General features: G+C 36.4%; 1 protein-coding gene across 1 annotated transcript in view; it reads right to left on the bottom strand.

The window, feature by feature from the left end:
• The window catches only part of LOC106669089 (adhesive plaque matrix protein 2-like), a gene marked incomplete at its 5' end in the record, with an annotated part of 93,188 nt that overhangs the window by 22,534 nt on the left and 45,847 nt on the right, over positions 1 to 24,807 (bottom strand). The window contains 2 exons of the mRNA XM_024230070.1: positions 6,396 to 6,548; positions 6,603 to 6,706. Of these exons, the coding sequence (XP_024085838.1) occupies positions 6,396 to 6,548; positions 6,603 to 6,706 (257 nt within the window). The remainder of the gene's footprint in view (positions 1 to 6,395; positions 6,549 to 6,602; positions 6,707 to 24,807) is intronic.

Here is a 24,807-nt window from a genome sequence, read left to right as displayed (position 1 = left end):
AAATTCAGCCGGGCCATCTCAAAAGGCCGTCCTGTAAACTACGTTTTTTTCTGTATTTACGCTTGAAATTTCATTTGGAAAAGACTGTCTGATAACTTAATTTTGCAATAGTTTAATTTCAAGTTTTATACATGTATTTAGTCTTTGTAATGTGGTTAGTTACATCATATAAGTTAATTTATTGCTATGCAATGTTGGTATTGCTAATGGTGGTTAATTGAACCAGTTTCTATTCGTGTCAAATCCTTGTCAGGTCATAACTAGGACGCGCTTGAATCGACCTCAGTCGAAACTTTGCAAATTACACCAAGCCTATTTGCGTTGATTCGGCCAGAAAGGGGGAAACTGTTTAGCGCCGGCTGTGATGATGCGCCGCTGCACCATCAGAGATACCGGCGCCCGTGGAATGAGACGTAATTTAAATTCGGCTCTGAACCGCTGACATCGTATCTCCAACTTCACGCCCGAGAGACTCAACTGGCAGACGTGGAATCAAAGTCATTTATCTTTCATTTCTCACGGTGGAGAGGGAAGAATTTATTTTACGGATACTCGGAAAAGGAATCCTCCATCGGCCAAATATCCCGGAGGCCGATAAAGGTTAATTTAATGCGATTTGATTCCTCCGTCGTCCCTATCTGACGTATTTAATTTTCAATTAGAAAGAAAGACCCTGACACTTTCACACAACCGATAAATAAAATTATCATATTCAACAAGTAGAACATTCTCCGATGTACCATTTCAATGAGACATGCAAAATGGACAATTAGCATTATTACACAGCTGAAACTCTCCAAAAGTACCAATTTGATCCGTAATAGCCATACATTTATTGCTGTAATAATTACTATATTCGAACGCCTCACGATTGATTATCTTCTTCTTGTTAATATCCTATCTTAATATCTAGGCAAATTACCAAATAAAAATAAACAAATAAATCATATCCAATAAAAAACAAAAACCAGCCAGCAGCCATATCATACATATCAACCAATTAATTAAGGTTTTTAGTTGAGATAAAGTCAGTCTCACGAGCGGGATTGGAACCCACAACCTTCGGCTAGATACACCGGCGTATAAGCAAACTGGTAAGGTTATTGAAAGTTCATTATATCTCGTCTTTATTGACTTCTTTCAATTAATTAATCTTTTTATGTAAGGTTTCGGTTGAAATGAAAAAGCTAGTGCCACGAGCGGGATTCGAACCCACGACCTTCGGCTAAATACGCCCCTGTTTGAGCTATCGGGACTTCGATCCACTCAGACACTAACTTCCCATCTCAACCCCACCTTTTGAATATTTCTGTCCTTTTTGCCGTTTTTCAAAAGTCGTGTAATCTATTTGATTCTCGGCAACAAATTAAGATATTAATTGGTCAAGCGGACCACGAAATTTAGTGAATTTAATAAGTTAAATGAAGTATAACTTCACTAATGCTCTCCGTGGCCATTTCATTTGTCGTCGAGAATCCAATCCGATTACACGACATTAAAAAATTTCAAAAAAAAGGGAAAATTCCAAAGGTGGAGTTGAGATGGGAAATTACTGTCCAAGTGAATCAATGTCACGATAGCTCAAGTGGTAGAGCAGCAGCGTATTTAGCCGAAGGTCGTGGGTTCGAATCCCGCTCGTGACGCTGACTTTTTTTATCCTAATTAAAAACCTTAATTAATTGAAAGATATTAATTGATTAAGCGGACCACGAAAACTAGTGAATACATATCAACCTTGTGTGTTGTGTGTTTGAGTGTTTAATTACTGATTACTGATTTATATAAGCGCATACATACCAGGTGTAATAATAATAAAGTAGGAAGTTTATGGGCCGACAAACAGCTGAGGTCATCGCCGGCCCTCTGCGTGTTTTCCTTCTTTTACTCTTCTTTCGCGATTTTGTTTTAAACTGCAGCCATTTCAGCGTCGCGATCTGGTTACTGACTCTCTGATTTCAAATATATACTACGTTGATTTTCTAGAATTGTAGTCTCTCGTTGGTACCTCAATTTGTCAAATACAGAATAGAAAAAATGTACGTAGAAAGAAAACATACAATACATCACCACAAACATTGATATCTGGTCACATTCACTCTCCCAGAATACTCGATATTCCTAGTGACGGGGTTATAAGCAACCCCTTCCTTTCACGCTAATAAATTACTTTTACTCTCCAGACGACACATACTCACCCCAGAGTACTCGATATTCTTCGGGGCAGGGTTATAAGCAACCCCTTCCTTTCACGCTAATAAATTACTTTTACTCTCCAGACGACATACACTCACCCCAGAGTACTCGATATACCTCGGGGCGGGGTTATAAGCAACCCCTTCCTTTCATGCTAATAAATTAAATTCATTCCAACAAATTAACATAACATAAACAGAGACACAACACCAACACACATACCAGTTGTAGTTGAGAATATCATTTCTTAAAGCTTGCCGGCAATTCCAGCTTTTGCATAATTTACTGTAGGTTTCCGCCATTGTTCGGGAATTGCCAACATCAGGGCTGGCAGTCTCGGATCAGACCTCGGATTTATCCGTCTAGGCATCTAAGTTGGGCTTTAGGGGCTATCGATTCAGACATTTCAGCCCCCAATGTAATCAATTTCTCAATCCAAATCTATTCACACTCTCACTCACTCTTGAATACATTTTTTAAATTTACATACGCTCAGTTAGGGTGGTGTAGTATTCGATATTCCTCCATCAATCTTTACACCTATTACGAACTATCCTAATTGAGAATCGACTCGATATTCCTCCAGAGATCCTCTCACCATATACATTCACGCTGTTAAATACATTCAATCACAATACACACCAGAGGGCATACACTATCAATATTATATACAGTAAAACAGTACTGTTTCCTCCAAAAGTCAGAACAGATGTCCCGAATACTCAAGGACATTTCTCATATCGAGTGCTCTTCCTACGCGCTCTCTATATAGACCCCCCATCAATTATGTGGTAGTTTGAGCGAGTGTATTTCAAATAATTATCTCTTTTGTAATTATTGCAGGCCAGTGTGTTTTTACGTCTGAGTTATTTTATTTAATATTTTTTGTATTTTGTTAATGTCAGTGGTGATAATTGAAGAAAAGTTCAACACAAATAAATTAATAAATTTGCCATAATGTAAGGAAATTATGAACTTTGAATTCATTTATTTACCACTTAAAACTCACTAACACAAATTAACGCCCAGAGGCTCTTTCGTGTTAAGAGCACGACCTGCAGATGACCCCCCCATGGCCTGAACCGGAAACAAGAAATAGTACTTGCCAGATTAAGATTAGGTCATATGCCATACATTCAATCCACGCACAGGTGCCCCCTGTGCAGATAAAGGTTGCTTGATGTGTCCCACATAATTGAAGCGTCTCATGCCTTGGCTCCCTATAGGATGCGATTGGGCATGCCGCTAGATTAAAATGTGTTCTCAGACACATGAGCGATGTACAGGGTCTCCGGTTCCGCTTTTTAAGGTAATTGAGAATTTTGATAGCCGGCAAAATATGTGCTATGTGGTTCTGGGTTTTGTGTGAGTGAGTGTATTTATTAGGGGAATGAGAAGGGGCTGATCGTGAAACAGTATCCCTCGCCCCTCGAGCGTGGATTGGGTGGAAGGCGGAATATTTATAAAAGTACCTCATCGACCCCAATTAGATTAGTTTGTTATTGTGTGCAAAGAGTGAGGAATATTGACTACTCCATATACTAAACAGAATGAGAGGCACATAGGTGTGAATGCATTTATTAGTGTGAACGCGTGATGAATATGTGTTGTTATATTTTTCATGCGCTCGGGGTTGGAATGACCAAGCTGTCGGATGCCCCTGGTTAAAAACTTGTTAGATATTAATGTAATGTCTAATTATTGTACACTAATTTAGACAAGGACATCCGGGCTGCCATGGTTGCTGTAGATCCAAAAACAATTGGAAGTAAACTACTGACCACTTGAAATAACCAATAATTCACTCCAAATATAATAAAATGTAAGGGTCGACGATCCAAAAACTGTCTGATAAAGAAACAATATTTTAAAAAAATTAAATAAATAAAATTAAGGCCAAAAAAATGAATTAATCTACCAAAAGTTACGACAAGCGTAGATAATGCCTTCGTACGCCCCGTTTGCTTGACTGTACAAAAGAGTCTTGACTTTACATAAATCACACAGACCCAACATTGAAAATGGCGAATTGCCGAAAAACGTCTGAAGACCACAGCAAAGATAGGCAGACCAAAAATACCGGTCAAACTGTATAAAAATCTATTCTGTTGATTATAAAAAAATAATTGAAACCTTTTTATTAATATGGTATAATTTCGTCAAGTGAAGTGTAAATCATTTTTTTAAATTTTATGTTTATTTTTGTAAATAAAATTCCTTCCGGTAAGAACATAAAAAGCCTCTCTCTTCACTCGGGTGCTTGGAAAGTGAAACCGGGAGAAGGGTCCATTTAACTGTAAGAATTGAGAAAGAACGAATTTGCATATCGAAGTGGCCTAAAGAACCAGGAGGTTTAACAAAGCAAGCGCCATCTTATGAAAGACCGGTCGACATTCCGTTCTTCCTTAACGATTCGAACATTTCTCAACTAATTTGAAATAATATAAATGACAAAGTAAAACTTTGAATTTGAACTTTATTGTTTTTTTGATCTTTATATATTAGTTATTTAGAAATCGTGAGATGCGGTCTGGTGTGATGTAGGTTTCAGAAAAACATTTTCTTTATCGTGCCAATGTTTCGATCTTTATTGAGATCATCTTCAGGGCTCAANCTTCTTCAACTGATGATGAACTAAAAGCTCGAAATCCGGATTTTTGCCAAACTACTTACTGCGAGTAAGTACTATCTTTTTAAAAAAGATAATCAGCCACCGTTGTCACTCTCATTTTTTTAAGGCGGTATATGATTGTATGTCCTGTAAATACTTACAGTTTTGAATTATTTTCTGTTGTAGGATTTCCTCTTTTTCCCTTTGAGTTGTTTTTGTGAGTAGGCTTTTTCCTTGCCTCTTGCTTGGTTTTGGTCCTTAAATTTGTCGCGTTCTTTAGTTACCCAAGAATCCAGTTATTTGTTAATGTGCCATAGTTCGTGCCACAAAATGGATTTGCGCCTATGAATTATTCTGAGGCTCGTATTTTAACAAATGTATCTGCTGTCTCCTCGTCTGTAATTCTCTCATAAAATGGGAACAATTTTAACGTTAGACTATTTATCCCTGTTTTATCAGGTTATTTAGGCAATTCCATGAAAAGTTTTGAAATGAACTGCCTGGATGTTTGAAATAATTATTATTTTGGCAACATAGAGATGTTTATTATCTATTTCACGTGCACATGTTTCTACGGCTAGCAATTCGGATAAAAGGATGGTTGTGATGGGGCAGAGGGCCATTTGGTGTTCAATGTTAGGCCCTTTATGCCAATACCAGGACCATTTCCCATCTTTGAGCCGTCCTTCCGTATTGAAGAGCCTCAGGTTTATCTCCTTTTGCTTTATTTTTCCAATCAGCCCTTTTGTCAACAATTTTTTTGTGAATGGGTTTTCTATGTCTCGTATTTTCTAGGATAAGTCAGAAATGGTGTTAGCCATGTCGGTTAGTTTAACTTTGTCGTATATTTTGCTATGGTTAGCATTTTCTTTCCACTGTCCAATTTCTTTATTACTTAGGGCTTAACACTATTAATATTTTCTAAAACGTACATCATAATTAACTTTTATTAATTTTTTGCGTTTGAAACGAGTTATCTATAGCTAGATGATTTGAATATTAATCAAAATAATATTTATGTTTATAGAAACGCCACTTATTTTTCGTTTATAAAGTTTTGTTACAAATGTGTATTTAGGAAGTCAAGAATCAAAAGTTTCTATGCCGTGGCAGCTGTTGCTACACGAGAAGTTTATATTTATAATTTACAGTTTTGTTTCGTTTGTAGTTGTTTTCTTTTAACATCATACGTTACTATGTAAGTTTAAAGTCGTGGATATGATTTATGAGCCTTACCTACATTCATGACGTCAAAGTTTTGAATATTTAATTAATACCTGTGATATCATAAGAGAGTACTTTCATACCAGTGGAACAGCGGTATAAATAATTGATTTTGGGATTAATTAACATTAATTGAAACTTGTATCCTATGCACTCGGGATTGCCGAGCAACGGCTTTTTGTAATTAAATAAGCCAAGGGAATGTTTGAAATGCTGATTTTTGACTTAGCAAATTCGCTTCGTTCTAATTTTAACGTAATTAAAAATGATTAACAAAAACAAGAAAAAATTCGTCCGTTTAGACGTTGCGCATTCACAAAATAGAACTAAGGTTGTAGTAAATGAATTTGCTTTTATTTTTAGTTACCGTTCTGCTTTCGTCCATGTGGGCATGGGCCTGAATTGCACGGCCGCGTCTCCCTCCTTTCGACGCAGGTGTCGTCTAGACAGGATGCCGTCCTGTGTTGGACTCCCAAGCCGCAGGACGGAGTGCACTCGCTCCAGTCCGACCAGTCGAAACCTGAAGAAAAAATGGTGATTATCGTATTCGACGAAGGGATATTGTCGGTCTTACCGTCGTCGGAAGAAAGGCCACTGCCCTCGAGGTCTTCGTCGTCCGACACAACTATCCTGTTGCTTCTAGGAGGCTGAACAGGAGGCAACCATGTTTTTGGATATCTGAAAAAAAAACAAAAAAAAAAACAGTTTTCATTATTGATCTGGAAAATACAAATGATTAATGCGGCAAGGGCAAAAACAACTCTTTGGGTCTGTCAGGTAATAAACTTAAAATTACAATACCGTTACAGTCCTTGGCTGAGTCGATCTTAAATATAAATTTAAGATTGCCTGTAAAAAATTTAAATATGTCAATCTGTAGACATATTTAAGGTTGTTTTGTAATTATTCTTTCTATGTAAGGTCTTGGTTGAGATAAAAAAGTCAGTGTTACGAGCGGGATTCGAACCCACGACCTTCGGCTAAATACGCCGCTGCTCTACCACTTGAGTTACCGTGACTTCGGTCCTCTCGGAGACCAACTCTCAATCTCAACCTACAACCATTCAAATTTTCTCTCTTTTTTTGTCATTTTCAATTGTCGTGTAATCATGATTCGATTCTCAGCGACTTATGAAGTGGCAACGGGGAGCTGTTTAGTGAAGTGATACTTGTTTTACTTGTTAAATATTAATCCATTTACGGTTTAGTGGTCAATTGACCAAATTACTTCTTTCGATTAACTATTCTTTACATGTAAGGTCTTGGTTGAGATAAAAAAGTCAGTGTTACGAGTGTTGTAAATGGCAAAAAGAGGGAAAATTCGAACGGTTGTAGGTTGAGATGGAGAGTTGGTGTCCGAGTGGTTCGAAGTCACGATAGATCAAGTGGTAGAGCAGCGGCGTATTTAACCCAAGGTCGTGAGTTCGAATCCCGCTCGTGACACTGACTTTTTATCTCAACCAAGACCTTACATGTAAAGTATTAAAAAGAGAAACTTGGTAAATTGACCACTAAAATGTAAGTTAATTGTTTTGTAAGTTTTAAACAAGGTGTTACAGGTTAAATGTCAATACTGCCATTCTTGATTCACTAATGAAACGTAATTCAGTGCCTCTAGAAGTTTCATTTTGCCTCTTTCCGGAAATATTTACATTTTATAGAAATGATAAATGGTGGAGTCAGTGTGCTGAATGTTTAGTTTAATCGTTTTAAAAAGATATTAACAGTTTTGTGATTTTAATGTAAAATCAGATTTTTAACAAAAAAAAAGTAATTTCTCAACTTTAGTGTCATTAAAATACAAATCTGACCTTTATTTCATAAACTAATTTAAATTTTTCACAAGATAACAACGAATATTTGCGCCTCCGAATACACAGTGGCCGTCCAAAGAATAATGCCAAAACTCATGTGTTTTTTTGGAAATATTCATACGTGGCCCATGTGACTTTTTATCAAATTTTTTTGGATTTCACCAAAGTTGCCGTATTTTATAAGTATTTCAAGGAAATACCCACTTTTACATTTTATAGAAATTGTTTTGTGAAATCGCGTTTCTCTTTTAGAGGAAGGTTGAAAAACATGATAACAAACCCAAGGAGAGCTGCAACCCAAGAACATTTTTAATAAAAAACATTTATAAGTTGGTAACAAAAATTAGATACATTCTATTTTATTTTTGGTTGTTATGTAAAGAAATCTTATTTTAGACTAAAATCACAAAAATACTAATATCTCAGGAATGAGTCAAGGTAGAAAACCCGTGCTGGTGGCACTGAATCATCATCACTTTGGTGAATTATTGACATTTAACCCTTTATCACCCTGTATAGTTATATCGATTGTTAAATCAATTTTATGAATATGTTTTTCATAATGATAAATTAATATAGGCTCTGATGATGTCGTTAAAATAAGTCGAAAGCTTGGCAGTAGCAACTGATTTGATTTTTTCTTCAAGACCGTACCTTGGTACAGACTTTTCGTGAGGTAATAAACGCACAATTTGGTCGTTTCCGATGATTTGGACCTCGCTATCTTTGCTATTTGTTTATCGCCATATTGACAATTGACATTGGTCACCGATCACACACCAGAATAGCAAAGAAAAAAAAAGCCAAAATGATCGGAAACCACCAAAATACTAAAATTCCTCTGTGGTGCTTAAAATAAGTCTAAGTACAACAAAACTAAATAGACATTGATTTGGAAATAACCTTTAGACCGTCTTTCCGAGATATACATACAAGACGGCTAATATACAAATAATTTCAATTTATGATTCTATGAAAAATTTAAAACAAATGGATATTATCCCTAATCAGTGATCAATTTTCGGAGTTAAAATTATGTATTAAAAAACAATCCAGGAAAATGTCATTCTGGTATTGGCTTCAACACTGATCGTTTTTTAATATAAAATAAATGGATTTTTCATTATCATCAATTAACGTATTTCTGTACAAACGGATATATTAAAACAGGAAAAAATTAATTGATTTATTTTTATTAAGTGGAGCGATGAAATTCCTATTCTCTGAGATAGTTTTTTTAAATTATTTCAAAATGTAATAATTAAGGATTGGCCAATCAGGTGAGTGTCCTCCTCTCGACTCTTTCCTTTCAGATCATTCCCAAGTACTCTCCGTCCCAAATAAGCTACAATACTCTTTCCTATCCATCGGTTCTAGAGTACCTCAAGGTCCTCCAGGTTTTCCTTTTTTGCTGTTACAGTAAAGACTTTTATAAATTCGTAAAATGTTGCTCCCATCCTCATGTCACAACATTGTGCAATGTTTATTTGGAGATCGTGAGATGTGGTCTGGTGTAACGTAGGTATTAGAAAAACATTTTCTACAGACGTTTCGATCTTTATTGTCATCATCTTCAGGGCCTGGGATGTCCACACATCAAACATTTTTACATAGTCTAATTCTCCAATAATTTGTCTTTCCTTTCACTAATTAACCCCGTCTATATTACCCTGAAACGATAATCAGGCCGAACCATTACCCATTTTTTCCCATTGTAGGCTCCTTTCACCTCAAAGAAGGCGACTCCTCATATAAAAATGAATTTCTATCCCGACTTCCTACCCTATTCCTTCAAAATCCCACGTATATAAACAAAATTCATTTTTTCACATCTTATATGTATTTGTATAAATTAAACAATGTTTATAAATCCCAGGCCCTGAATATGATCTCAATCGAGGTCGAAACGTTGGCACGATAAAGAAAATGTTTTTCTAAACCCACATCCCATCAGACCACATCTCACAATCTCCAAATAATCATTAATTAACGGTCACTAAACACCACACGTTACAATCTTTATTGAGATCATCTTCAGGGCCTGGGATTTATAAACATTGTTTAAATTACATAAATACATGTAAGATGTGAAAAAAATGAATTTATGCAATGATGGAAATTTTAGACACAACTCAGTGTTTGTTTTCTGTGTAGATGTGTCATTATGGTGTGTGACGAAGTGGTTCACGGTCACTAATCACTACACATTGTGGAATGTATTTCCGTTGTCGAATATCAAGCCTTTGCGGTGGTCAACTTAGGACAATTTAACTTAACAGCTCTCTGTGAATTTATTACTTTATATAGGACATGTTCCATTTGCTTATTTTCTTTTCACCTTGTGCGAAATGCAAAGATTTAGTCAGCCGAAATCTTTGCAAGTATGACCCGAAATGGCCCGTTCAGGAACTAGAAAAACTAAAAATTGGTTTTAAATAACAATGAAGATATTCGCTCTTTTGCCGTACTGAAGAATCCATTTTTTCATAAAAGTTTTGAATTTCCACTTCTTCCATGATAATTTAAACGTCGTTTTGTTACGACCATTTATCTCTGACTGCTGATCTGCTTTTCTGTCTAATGGTGTCGATGATTGTGGTCTTTGTCTATGGGAAGAAAGACATCTTTTGATATTGTGCACTACACTTTGGTATACAAAAACAGATAGTAGTAATAAGTTACTTTACATGTATAGTCCTTTCTGTAAAAGTCGTTGACTAATACCAGCGTAGTAATTGTAACTTCGTGAGTTTAATATTAATATTATTTGGTATACATTTATTTGATAATGTTGTTGATTTTAAAATTTATTTTTATAGTTTCTGACGAGAGGAAAAGTTATTTATCAAAACTTGTCAAAAATATATGCATTGACAAATGTAAGTTTCCTCATTATTACTTTAAACTTGAAATAATAGAAATTTCAACGCCAGAAACGACAACAATTAACGTTTTGTTCGTATTTATTATTTTCGCTTTGAGTTTGACTTTGGGTTTGTCTTCGTGGTACTTTCAGGAGGAGTTTGGCATTTGTTTGGCGATAGTTTTAATGCTTTTTCTTTGCACCATTCCCTTACTTCCTTTACTGCCGCTTTACCTTACAACTCTTTTTATGTTTTCCCATGGGACAGTAGCAACTAGATTGTCTACAAACCCCACGCATTTTTTTTATATTGTAGCTCAAGTGGTTTTAAAACACAAAAAAGCAGATAATTAGAAAAATACTGTCATTAAATTTAGACAATGTGACAATTTCCGAAAAACGAATAGTTAGTTAAAGGTTGATATCCGATCTTTCTATAGGTAGGATGATATGTATATATTGTTTATTTGGCTATTGTGAGATGAGGTCTGGTATGACGGAGGTTTAGAAAAATATTTTCTTTCTCCACTACTGATACGCCGCTGCTCTACCACTTGAGCAAACGTGCCCTCGATCCACTCGGACCCCAACCTCCCGTCTCAACCACACCTTTTTGAATTTTCCCTCCTTTTTGCCATATTTCAAATGTCGTGTAATCAATTTGATTCTCGGTTACAAATGAAATGGCCATGGATGGATGGGACGTTGGTGTCCGAGTGGATCGAGGTCACGATAGCTCAAGTGGTAGAGCAGCGGCGTATCAAGCCGAAGATTGTGGGTTCGAATCCCTCTCGTGCCATTGACTTTTTATCTCAACTGAAAACCTTAATTAATTATCAGATTTTTATATGAGGTGAAAGGAGCCTATAATGGGAAAGAATGGGTAATGGTTCGGCCTGATTACTTTTTCAGGATTATACAGACGGGGATTTTTAGTGAAAGGAAAGCCAAATTGTTGAAAAANTCCTTTCATTTCGTTTCAGATTCTCATGAGGCCATCGTTCAGTCGTGCCCTTAACTCGCAGGAGCTTCTCGGACGACCCGGCCCACTGACGCTGCCAACGCTTTCCCACAGCGTTCTTTACTGCTCGCACAGCATCACCGGGCCGGATCGCGGTAGCTTGGTCTGGAGGGCGAGACGTCCCAGCTTTCGCTGGCTCGTCTGCACGTTGAGTTGTAGTTATTGATTATTCTGTCGATTATGTGTTTAGGGTAGTGATTGTTATGTAGGATATGTTCGTATATCTTTGTTTTTGTGGTGAAAAGATTCATGGCTTAGCGTAATAAATCAGTGAAGTAGCCCTTTGGCCGTGTTTATTATTGTAGAGGATAGTGAGATGTAATTTTGAGGTAGCGATCTGTGTTTCTTTGTTTTTGATGCCAATCTGTGATTAATGTGCCAACAGGTTGTTTTATTACGAGTGTATGTAAAAATTGTTTTGTTGTTTTCGATTTCATGTGTAACTTGTAGGCGTTGGTGAAAAATATTAAATGTATCTAATGTAGTTTGAATTTGATCTGTGGGAACTGCTGTCAATATATCATCTACTTATTTATTGAGGGAGGGTAATGTGGAACGAAGTTGTGGTATAACTGTGTTTAATAGATGTGTCATAATTATATCTGCAAGTATCGGGCCTAGGCCGCTTTTTATTGTATATTGTAGCAAAATATCAACTTTTTGACCTTTTAATAATTCAATTAAATACTGTAGGTAGGCGAAATTGTACTGATTTTTCCATTCTTTTGCAAATTTGCGCCATAAAGTGGAAAGGTTTTTAAGATAGTATGCCTAATGACATGTTGATAAGATCTTTAAGCGTCTGAAAACGGGGTGGAAACATCCGGTGAGAAATAATGTATCTGTCAAAGGGGAGTTTTTACATTCTCGCAATTTGTAACGTAAAAACGACGTTAATAGTCAACTTATTTTCATCCAGGGTTGACAATTAGATTGTTGTAATGCAGGGGGTGTGTTAATCAAGATTGTAGCATGTTAAGAAAGAGCAAACTAGGCTTTCATCTGCTCGGGAAACCATGTCGAAATGAAAAACAGGTTGAAATTACGGCCCGTGTGTTTCCAGCTTGCTTTTGTAGTGTCCCTGGCCTTTAATTTTATAAATCCCCCGGCTCTCGTAAATTCCGTTCCGAGGGCCCCTTGAAAAACCCAAGTGCCCGTGAGAAAAAAAAAAGACTATGAATATGCTATAAAGATGGGAAGAGGTATGTGACAAGGTGAAATATACACGGCGGAAGGCCCGAGGCGGGGAAAATGCCGTGGAAAGCAGAAAGGAAAACTTCCTGATATTTGAAACAATATTGATTACTGAGCGTGTGATATTTATATTTTTTCCCTCACAAAAAATAATAAAAATAAAATAAATAAATAAAAACACCTTTCGTTCTCTGACCTGGCTTTAAATTTGGGCGAAAATCTCCTGGGATGTCGGGCTTTGGAGCTTTTCCCCTTGCTGGTTTTTCTCTACGTCCGACTGATAGAATTCCCGATGGAATACCGACCTCGGTGATTGAGGTGCAGGGAAAACTACTAATCAATAAACAATCACGCTCCGCGTCAATCTACATGCTATCTATCTAGAGCCTTCCCACCAGGTAACACCACAATCCCATTTTCTTTTCAGTGGAAAAGGTACGTGAGGTGAAAAGGTCTTACAAATGAAGAAGTAAACCGGTCCATTTGATCCTCATTTCCATCCTACTTTGAATACAACCGTGTACAAATCTCTTGAAGATGATTTAGACATAGTTAAACCTGGTTATTTCTTAACGAATCTACCGGTGACCCACGTTTATTTCAACTAAGATCTTTATACCTAGTTATGATGGAATTTTTTTCTCTTCTTTATTTATTTACACCTGCGTCAATCGTTTCGCTTAAGGAAATTTGAAAGTATTTTACAACTTAAAACAAAATAAAACGAACACAAAAATATAAATAAAACAGAAGAAAAGAGAAACTACTCCTATCTGTTAGCAGTAATCACATTCATTGTTATTCACTGTCAATTAGGAGGTCTCGAGGCCGTCGGGGAAATTTGGAAGAATGCGGAAGAAAGGTTTCTTACATGAGGATTTGTGTGACTGGATAATTGTTTGTGAAACATATTGTAGCGGTTTTTCACTACTTCAAGGACATATTGGATGTTAAGGCCACTGCGAATTGTAAGATTGGATACATAGAAAGGAGCATTGACGATGGTTCGAAGATTTTTTGATTGCAGGGATTAGGTACGTTGGATGTTGGAACCCCAAAGTTCGATGTCGGATGTCCAAATGTGTCTCAAAATATTTATTTAAATGGTTTATTTTATAAAGTCAGTTTTGTCCGTTTAGCCAGCAATGTTTTGAGAAGTCTGAATCATCTGTTTTGCTCTTGCCTTTCGAGTCGCTTTTGTGGGTTCCATGTGTCGTTTGTCAATATTAGCTGATGGGAGAGGGAAACTATTGTAGTAGATGGGAGTAGTGGTTATTCTCCGAAACCTAAAAGTGACATGGCTACATTTTTGTAGGCTTATTGTGATCTTTTACCGCTTGAACCTCTGCTCCAGGGCTTTGTAGGTTTATGGTTAAAACAGCAAGGTCTTTATGTGAGCAAAAGAAGGCGGTATCTTTCGCATAGGTAGTAAGGATCGTTTCTGGAAGAGTAGGAATGCCTGCGGTATAAACAGTGTAGAGGATGGGTAGTACTTCCTTTAGCATGGAAGTTATAGAAACGACCTACACGTCATGTAGACAACCAGCACTTCAGATAAGTCGAGTGGGTCAGAGGTGACAGATTATCAGCCATCCAGATATCCAGGACCCAATTAGCCTAGGGACCAGAGACGATAAAGCGCCCTTCTTATCCCTTCTTATCATTGCAACCAAACACATCAGCCTTAGACCAATTAAACTAATTAAACAAATATGTATAAAACCCCTTGAATCTACTACGAAGGGGCTCACTCTTACTGTTGCGTTCTGTCCGTCATAGTGTCGGTTCCACTGTTGTAATCTTTTACAATAAAACTTCCTTTTTTAAAAAGTCTCTTCCGCAGAGCGGTTATTTAACTGGCGCCCGGAACAGGGACCGCGAAGCTAAAATTCGAAAAAAAGTCGTGACCTTTTGTCCCGCAGTTGCGTCCAGACCCAACGAGAATTTTTAGCGAGCATATCGTTGATTTAAATCGCGGTTCAAGAACAAATTCAAGACCGAAGAGATCTCCGGCTGCGAACATTTGTCCCATCCAGGAGCGGTCAACATGAAAAATTGCCCAAGATGGAGAAAAGAGCAAGAACCAAGAAAGAAGACGGCCTGGTGAAGAAGAACACCAACGTAGAAGTGAGTCCTCATCTTTCGCCTTCCAAATTAATCTTTCCTTCACCTATAACCACTAAAATGTCTCAGAAAATTAACTATAAACTTGCAAAAGAGGAATATGATCACATCCCTTTCTTTGATGGAAACCCTTCCGAATTAGCATTTTGCTGTGAAATTCTTGAAACAGCCTATAGTGTCCTTTGTGCTGAAAATATAGTAGAAAGAGATTATAATCATAATATTTTATTTATAAAAACAAAGAGCAAGTTAGTTGGCCCTGCCAGAAATGTACTCCTGTCACATGAAATAAATCATTTATTGATACTAATTAAAATTTTAAAAGAAAACTTTGCAGACGCAAGATCTTTTGAAATTCTTAAAGAAGTTATGCGTACTAGATTAAACCCAAAAGAATCCCCTATAGAATTTGTGAATAGAGTTCAGGGTTTGCGAAATCTTGTCTATATCCGACTTAAATTAGACGGATTAAGCTCAGACGTCCTTAAAGAACTAATGATCAGAATAGACAAAGAAATAATAATTCATATATGCAAATGTTTACCCCCTGCCCTAAGCAACCATATTATCATTTTTAACCCCGAGTCTATGGATGATGTAAGAAAATTTTTCAACCCTCACACAAGATGGAATCAACAAATGAAGAAGTCCATCAAGATGAAAACGCTCAGCCAACACCTGCATCATCCGCTTTCTCAAGAATACCTTTTCTCTCGCAGGAGCTTCGAGGTTAAGGACGGAGGAATTGTAGAAACGACGTTCACGTCATGTAGACAACCAACACTTCAGATAAGTCGAGCGGGTCAGAGGTGACAGATTATGGGCCAGCCAGATATCCAGGACCCAATTAGCCTAGGGACCAGAGACGATAAAGCGCCCTTCTTATCCCTTCTTATCATTGCAACCAAACACATCAGCCCTTAGACCAATTAAACTAGTTAAACAAATATGTATAAAACTCCTTGTATCGCTCACTCTTACTGTTGCGTTCTGTCCGTCATAGTGTCGGTTCCACTGTTGTAATCTTTTACAATAAAACTTCCTTTTTTAAAAAGAAGTCTCTTCCGCAGAGGGGTTATTTAACTTGCATCTGTGCCATACCGGGCTCATAAAGAGTGGCCAATGATGATGACTTGAAAGTATCTGTCGGGTAAGTAGGATTTTAGGATGAGGTAGTAGGTAAAAGTGAGGACTTTCTTAAGTTTCAGAAGAACCCCGAGTGGCATACCCGATCGATGGCTTACTATGGAAAATAAATAAATTTTATCTTTTCATCTTTACCATCGGTGGCTGCAACGGTTAAGGCGTTGTCACAGCGTTCATGTCTAATTAAATAAAGGATCGGGTTGGAATTCTGAGACACTGAATTCGAACCAGACATACTTACAATTGGGCTTTTTCAAAAACACCGGGGTTGTATAACCTCTACTGTTGCGAACTAAAAGTCCCGTGGTTGAATTACCATCGAAAAAATCTATTAATTCCTATTTTTCACACATTTGAAAAAAATTCCTTTCCATTCTAAAAAATGATACCAGAAACTCAAAAATTCATCGATTCGTCATGGCGATATTGACATTTTTATTCATTGACAGTTTATCGTGTAACTAACTGTTTAGAAGCTGAACTGAAAATTAGAAATATAACTTCTTTTTTTTCGGGTGGCTAACTACTAGGGTCATTGCCGGCACCTCACGCATATAAGCTTCTCGCATTTTCTTTGTTTCATTTCAACTGTATCTCTATCTCATTCAGTATATCTCTTCTTATAATTTTTTTTCCTAACGACTAAACAGGGGAGTGTCTTGTTGCTCGTTCCTACCATTCCACACGTGTTTCTTAAAAATACTTCAATATTTACAGACTCACTAACAATACCTACTCACGCTAAGAAAATGATTACCTAAACTACGGTTGGCATGGCTCAGAGTACAGGTGCCCCTACAACCAAATAAAAAGTCGGTAGGATAGTCATAATCCTATCGACTTCCTTCCATTCGTGCTAATAAATACATTCATACAATATGTAAGAATTTCATTCATCCATTAGACTAATTTCCTTTTGACGGGCTTGTGGAGTACTCGATATTCCTCGACATCCACGTCCATTTACACAAAACATTCACGCTAATAAATACATTCATATTGGAGAGGTGCAGCATCTCGGTAGTATTACTGCAACCTTGATAGCGGATACCTGTCCCTCACATCACACAACAAACATATAATTATCTAAGCTAATTTGGCGGGCCTGTGAGCTACTCGATATTCAGTCACAACCACACCCAGACATACCTCATCACCCACGCTATTAAACACATTCACACTGCAAAATGGAGATGTACCACGTGTGGTTGGTTATATGTATCCATACGCATTTGTCAATTTTAAGTACCTAATAAGATTATCTTTGAAGTCATTGTTATGCTTAAGAACTATTTCCAGATTAGACGGTAGGTCACACCGTTCTCGGTACTCTTTTAACTTATTACATTCCTCTAATAAGTGTCTCACCGTTACGGGTTTCCACAGAGTGGGCAGCGTTTTTGACTTCTACCCACTAAGAGGTGCGTGAGACAGGTGTGACCTATTCTCAACCTCGTTAATATTATTTTGTTATGTTTTTCCAAATATAACTTGTATTAATTTTTTAAAACCTGACTTTAAACAAACAATCAATTACACGATAAATTCTTCTCTTCTGTTTAGAAGATTCTCTGTGTTTTTTTTTTGTTTTTTTTTTTGTAAAATATTTAATACAAGTTTCTGTGGAATTGCCACTGATATAATTACCAATAAAATCATCTATCCAGCCTGTCATTCCAATTGAAGTTATTCAGTTCCGAAGAAAAATTTCAGCATCCCCAAAAAGAATCGATGAAGTTTCAAGCTTCTGGTATATTTTTTTTAATGGAAACGACGTGCGAACGTGTGAAAAAATAGGACGTTACATAGTTTATTAAGCATTGTTCGTTTATTAGGTCATTAAACATTGATCATTAATCATTATAATATTTTAAAAAATTCAATACTATTTACTGGTGATTCATGACCCTATAAATCCCAACACTGGGTGCTATCACGTGCCAAAAGCTCAATACGATTAATATCACCTTAGAGCTTTTCTAATAAAGGTGATGGACTTTGGAAAAGACATTGATAACCTTGATTTGATTTATATCAGCTCAAATCAGCAGATGTATGCCCTTATTTAAACAAATGTACATAGATAACATGTTCATGTAACAAGTTCTCCTGTCTCGATAATCATCCACACCGAGTGTTGGCAATGCGGGTTCAGACCTCGGTCTAAAGGTGGCCAATCACGATCACTCCAAATGGAACCGCGCCAAGCCGTACAGCTCCATTTGGAGTGCCTGAAATTTGAGGGGGCATTCACGACCGCTCCACAGCCAGTGAATTATCTTCTCAAAATGGATGACGATCTCTTGTGCTACGCTTCTGTTTATTTATATATTAAAAGCAAAAAATCGAAAAGGAAATGGTGTAACAAGTGGCTCCTGAACAGAAGACGTAATACCCACATCAATTTGATGAAAGATCTTTTCCTTGAACCCGCTGATTGGAGGAACTATTTAAGGATGGATGAAACGGCTTATTTATTCATTATATTTAGTGTTCTATTGACCAAATTACTTCTTTCAATTAATTAATATTTTTTGTAAGGTTTTGGTTGAAATGAAAAAGCTAGTGCCACGAGCGGGATCTGAATCCATGGCCTTCGGATAAATATGCCGCTGCTCAACCACTTGAGCTATCGTGACTTCGATCCTCTCCGACACCAAAAAATGGCAAAAAGAGAGAAAATTCGAAAGGTTGTACGTTGAGATGGGGAGTGGATCGAACTATCGAAGTCACGATAACTCAAGCGGTTAGCGCAGCGGCGTATTTAGCCGAATGTCGTGGATTCAGATCCCGCTCGTGGCACTGTTTTTTCATTGTAACCGAAACCTTACAAAAAAAAAGAAAGATTAACGTCTTATTTATATTTCCTCCAGCTTGTTACACCCTTGATTAGAAAACAAAAGGTAGTCATGAGAGAAATCATCACTACATGAAAGGTTGGCAACCACATTACGATTTCTCGCTACAGGGATAAACTACAAAGAACCTATGTTCTCTACTACGATTTCTGATCATTGTTAGGGGTTATCAATACCGCATCTCTCATTGCATTTGTATCCTTTGTTTTGAAAACGTCGACCAACTAGTTGAGGATCGAATTTCTTTTATTTCTATCGTGGTAATATAATCATTGTCCACCACTTTCATAAACATGGCAAACTTTCATACATTTCAATCACCTCAACAATAAAATCTCGATTGGATGTCATTACCAATAAAGAATAAACGTTTTTGACTTTTTGAGAATGTACGACGGAGATGTTTGCTCAGTGACAGAAAGACGGAGACCGCGCCAAAAAAACGAGGGTTTTCCCGTTCACGATCAGACCAGCGCTCCAAAATCCCCACCCTCCACGCCAGATTTTACCATTCACGAACGCGCCATGCCGTCGTCGCGCCGTAGATATTTGGAGTGGCGCGATGGAGTTTGGAGCGGTCGAATATTCGGCACAGCCGGTCACGCCAGTTCAGTTTTGCCATTGACGGGGTTTTTGGAACGGCGTCGCTCCGTTTGGACTGCTAGGAACGATCGTGAGTGGCCACCTTTATCCGCCTATCCTTCGAGGTTGTGTGGTGCGTGCTGTCAGCAGGTCAACATTTGAGCCTACAACAAGCGATCAATTTCCCCCAAAAATTCGGAACAGCAGACAGATCCTTCTGCCGTGCTTGCTGCCCTCTGTATGGAGCCAAGGAGTCACCCTTCAATTATGTGGGACATGTCAAGCAACCTTTCTTCACATGCCAGACACATAGGCGGTCTTTGGCCCAAAAAAACCGTCTGTGTGTCAATCAAGCATGGCCCAATTTTAACAGCCGTAGATTTTACGAGAAAATTTACAATTGGAACCATACTTAATTACAGGTAGTGAAAATAATGTCATGTGTTTTTTTATTTTATTTTTGTTAGCAATTTTTATTACAAATTACAAATGTTCTGACTAATCGAAAACGTATCTTTTGAATTTATGTGTTATGCGCATATTTTCACGAGGTTATCATTAGGACCCTTTTTTACCATTTTACCCTCTATGTGTCAATTAATCTGAATTTGCAATATCGCTTAACTAAATTTACAAATTTATATTTTTCATTTTTTATGTGTCTGAATACAAAATCATGTGTACGTTATAAGGAGAGTGTTGTGCGTACAATGTGAAAATAAAGACATCTCTCATTTCTCCACTTATTTTTCCTCCCTTTTGTAGTAATCTGAAGACGTGACTTATCTATGGCAACATGTCGTCACTCCAGGGAACTAGGGAAAATATGGGAAAATGCGGTTTCACACCACTTCCTTCCCCTTACGACCCCGGCACACTTTTTTGCACGTTGCTGCACATCTTAAGAAAAAGTAACGTTTTACGTGGAGAAAATGTGAGAGATCGTTTACAGATCTTATTTACTGCTAACCCAGCGTATCAAGTACTTTTAACAAGACCTATTTTATAAAATGACTCCACGAACATTTTTACTTTAAGTATTTTTTGTTTATTTTAAACTGTTTTTAATTATTATTTTAAAGTTTATATATTTTGGCATTATTATTGATTATAGTTAGTTTTAGAATTTGTTTTTATTTATTTAATTGTTTTAAGTTTTGAAGTCATTTTAAATTAGTTATATTGATCTTCTTTCAATATTGGTAGCATTTGCAATTACGTTTTTTATAAAAAAAAAACCCACACCTGCTTTCTATTCAAGTTATTTCCCCATTGGCACGTTAAACAACTGTTAAGCAATAAGGCCTTATGCTGTAAGCAGTCATTAAAATTGCACCAAGTTTCGGGCAGTAACACTTTACTAGATCGTTTTTACCCTCCTCGACCCGAAGTTTAGTAATTTTTAATTTCGAATGAATTTTCATGAAAAAACTTGGGCATAAAGAGGATGCGATTGGAAACCTTGTTAAGTTGGTAATTTTTAAAACTTTTTTTATGCTCCTATTTAATCTAAAATATCATATTTGTAAATGGAGAATTTTTAGAAAAATAATTGATTTGTAACCCTTACATAAATAATAAGCACATAAATATGTACATATTATAAATATGAGGATATATGTTTTTTCGCGCGGTCATAACACTGTTCCGTGTATCAGGAAAGTTAAGGTCGTGGATTAGCACTTTGTAAACAGCTTAGACCATTTGCTAAGGACTTTTATTAAAAGGAGTAGATGCGCTAGATATTGAATGGCTTGTCGGAACCCCACAATTTCACTGCGCATGTCCAAATGTCTTATATAAAGGGAGTTCAGTTTTGACGGTCAAAATAAAATTCGGTCCTAAAAGTCTTCGTAGTTGTCCAAGACTTCCGTTATGCTGTTGTCTCTTAAGTCTTGTGTGATTATTCCACGTCAAGCTTTTGTCTTGGAATAGTTCTAAGTATCTAACTTGGGTGGAAGTCCTTGTTGTTAGTGTACAGTGGAGGGCACTGTTTTGTCAATGGAAATGCACATTTCCATGTGTATTTTTATTCAGAAATCGTGAGATGCGATCTGGTATGAAATAGGTTTCAGAAAAACATTTTCTTTTTCGTGCCGACGTTTCGATCTTTATTAAAATCATCTTCAGGGCATGGGATTTACAAACATTATTTACATTTAACAAATACATGTAGGATGTGGAAAAAAGTGAATTTGTACAATGCAAAATATATCTTTTATATTCAATCAGCATTGTATAAATTCACTTTTTTCCACATCCTACATGCATTTGTTAAATGTGAACAATGTTTGTATATCCCAGGACCTGAAGATGATCTCAATAAAGATCTAAACGTTGGCACGATNCACGCTAATAAATTACTTTTATTTTCCAGACGACATACACTCATCCAAGAGTACTCGATATTCCTCGGGGCAGGGTTATAACCAACCCCTTCCTTTCACGCTAATAAATGACATCCATTCCAATAAATTAACATAAACTCCATACCCAATAGAAATATAGAAGTCAGGTCACTGTCACTCCCCCAGGGTACTTCAAATTTGTTTATAAATCTTTGAAACAAAGAATTTATATGTATTATATATAATTATTTCTGTATATTTATGTTCTATAATTTATATAAATTTATTTGTATGTATTTTTATTTATGTACGTATATTTTATGTATATTTTTTATGTAGATAATTGTACTTTATTTATATTTATTTATTATTATGTATATTTCTTGAATATCTGTGTAGGTAAAACCACACACTTGGTCAATTGTCTCCGTAAATCCCATTTGATATTTAGACGTTTATCTTTAATGTAAAACATAAATCGGTTTTATAGAAGGATTTTCGTCTGTATTGGTTGGAGTTGATAACACCTGGCTGAGAACGCCTCACAGATCAGAGATAATCCTTAACCCCGACCAAGTGACATGGCAAAAATGCGTTTATAATACGTCTATTCACAACTGAAGGGAAATTACATGAAAAATTATTTGAATAACTGTGGAAAGTTTACACAAATCCAGGTCAAACATATTTTTCAGAAATGATCTACGTTTCATTTTGTTAATTTAACCATTATTGACTTTGATAATTGAAGCGCTTTGTTGAATATTCATACCGACAATTTGGCTACTGTTGTTTATCTTAAAAATCCGCAGATTTTCTCTACTACCTATACAATTTATAATATGGTAATTTTTACCGGGGTGAATTACATTGTAAAATCGTATTGGTATAACTAAGATAAATTATTTGAGGCGTAAAGCCATAAACAACGCATTATAGCCAAACGGCCCTATTAAAACCTGTGCCTCTAGACTTTATAACTGACCTACTTAACCTAATTTCCTTTTCTACTTCAACCAACGTCTCCCGGCGTTATATCGAACCGTCCACACGCGGACTGGATAAAAGGGCGAACGTTCTCCGCCATGTTTTGAAATCGGAAAAAAGCCCAGTAAGCCCGTGAGAAAGATGGAATCAGGTAATGGCTGGCGGTTGTTATACGGGAAAAATAACAACCTGAACGTTCTAGTCTTCAATTTAGATAATGGGGAGAGAGAGTAAAGGCCATTATTGTTTTCCGATAGGCGCAGCATGTAAAACCGTTGAAAAGGGCCGAAATTTAGTTTGATTTGAAACTGTTTTAAGACAATTAAAATGATGTGAAATTTTGGGCAAAACCTATGATCAAATGTTTGGTTTTTGTACATTAAACAATGTCCATTTGATTATGCAAAAAATTTAAAGACAATGATTTTTTGTCATTGCAGTGAAATTATTCAATTTTGAGAGTATTACTCTTGATGTCTGCAGAATAATGAACGCTTGTACTCGCTGACCGATGATCAAGGAAGATGAATATAATATCGATAGATAGATAGATAGATAGAAATAGATAGATAGATAGATAGATAGATAGATAGATAGATAGATAGATAGATAGATAGATAGATAGATAGATAGATAGATAGATAGACAGACAGAGAGACAGAAAGATTGATTGATTAATGTTTCATCCTCCCTTCACCAATATCTCTATATCAACCTTTCGCTCATTTTGTATTTCATTATGTCTCTCCCATTTCAATTGATCTGTTAATTTCATAATCTATCGCTATCTATTTATCTATCTATAACTCTTTTGCACTCTTTTTTCTTATTTCTTTCTCTTTCGTGCTCCCATTAAATTTATTTTTCAATCCGACTATCTCTCTATCTATTTCATTATCCCATTATTTATTATATCTCCCTCACTTTCTGCCTCTGTTTCTGTCTGTCTTTCTATATCTCTCTCTGCCTCTCTCTCTCTCTTTCTCTCCTGTCACTCTCTTTTTCTCGTTAGTTGTACGAACGGTCAATCTGACACAAATTTGCTAATATTATAAATAAAGATTGTCAATGCATTCTTTTTAAGTATCGATATTTCATTGTCTTTCCCTGTCCCACATCTTTTTTATTTTTCAGATTTATTTTTTAATCTCCCTAACTACGACTATCTCCCTATCTATTTCAATATCTATCATATCTCTCTCAATTTCTGCTTCTGCTTCTGTTCGCCAGTCTGTCTTTCTCTCACTATCTTTTTCTCGTTAATTGTACAAAAGTTCAATATGACCCAAATTTGCGAATATTGTAAATAAAGAGTTTGAATTCATTCTTTTTTAGTACAGATATTTCATTGTCTTTCCCTGTCCCACTTCTTTCTTATTTTTCAAATTTATTTTTCAATCTCACTACCTCCGACTATCTCTTTATCTATTTCATTGTCCCATTATCTATTATATCTCCCTTGCTTTCTGCCTCTGTTTCTGGCTGTCTGTCTTTCCTTCTGTGTGTCTCTCTCACCCTCTCTTTCTCTCCGGTCACTCTCTTTTTATCGCTAATTGTACGAAATGTCAAACTGACCCAAATTTGCTAATATTATAAATAAAGATTTTCAATTCATTTTTTGAAAGTGTCTCTTTGTCTTTCCCTGTACCACTTCTTTATTATTTTTCAGATTTATTTTTCAATCTCCCTACCTCCGACTGTCTATTTCAATATCTATCATATCTCTCTCACTTTCTGCCTCTGTTTCTGTCTGTCTCTCTCTCTCTCTCTCTTTAAAAAAATTAAACATATTGACATACAAACTCGTTTACCCAAGATTTAAAACCCTGGCAAAAAATATTA

Source organism: Cimex lectularius, unplaced genomic scaffold, assembly GCF_000648675.2.
Source record: "Cimex lectularius strain Harlan isolate CLEC.00 unplaced genomic scaffold, Clec_2.1 scaffold443, whole genome shotgun sequence".
Classification (NCBI taxonomy): Eukaryota; Metazoa; Arthropoda; class Insecta; order Hemiptera; family Cimicidae; genus Cimex; species Cimex lectularius.
The sequence above is the reverse complement of the archived record's forward strand: the minus strand, read 5'-3'. Positions and strand labels throughout refer to the sequence as shown.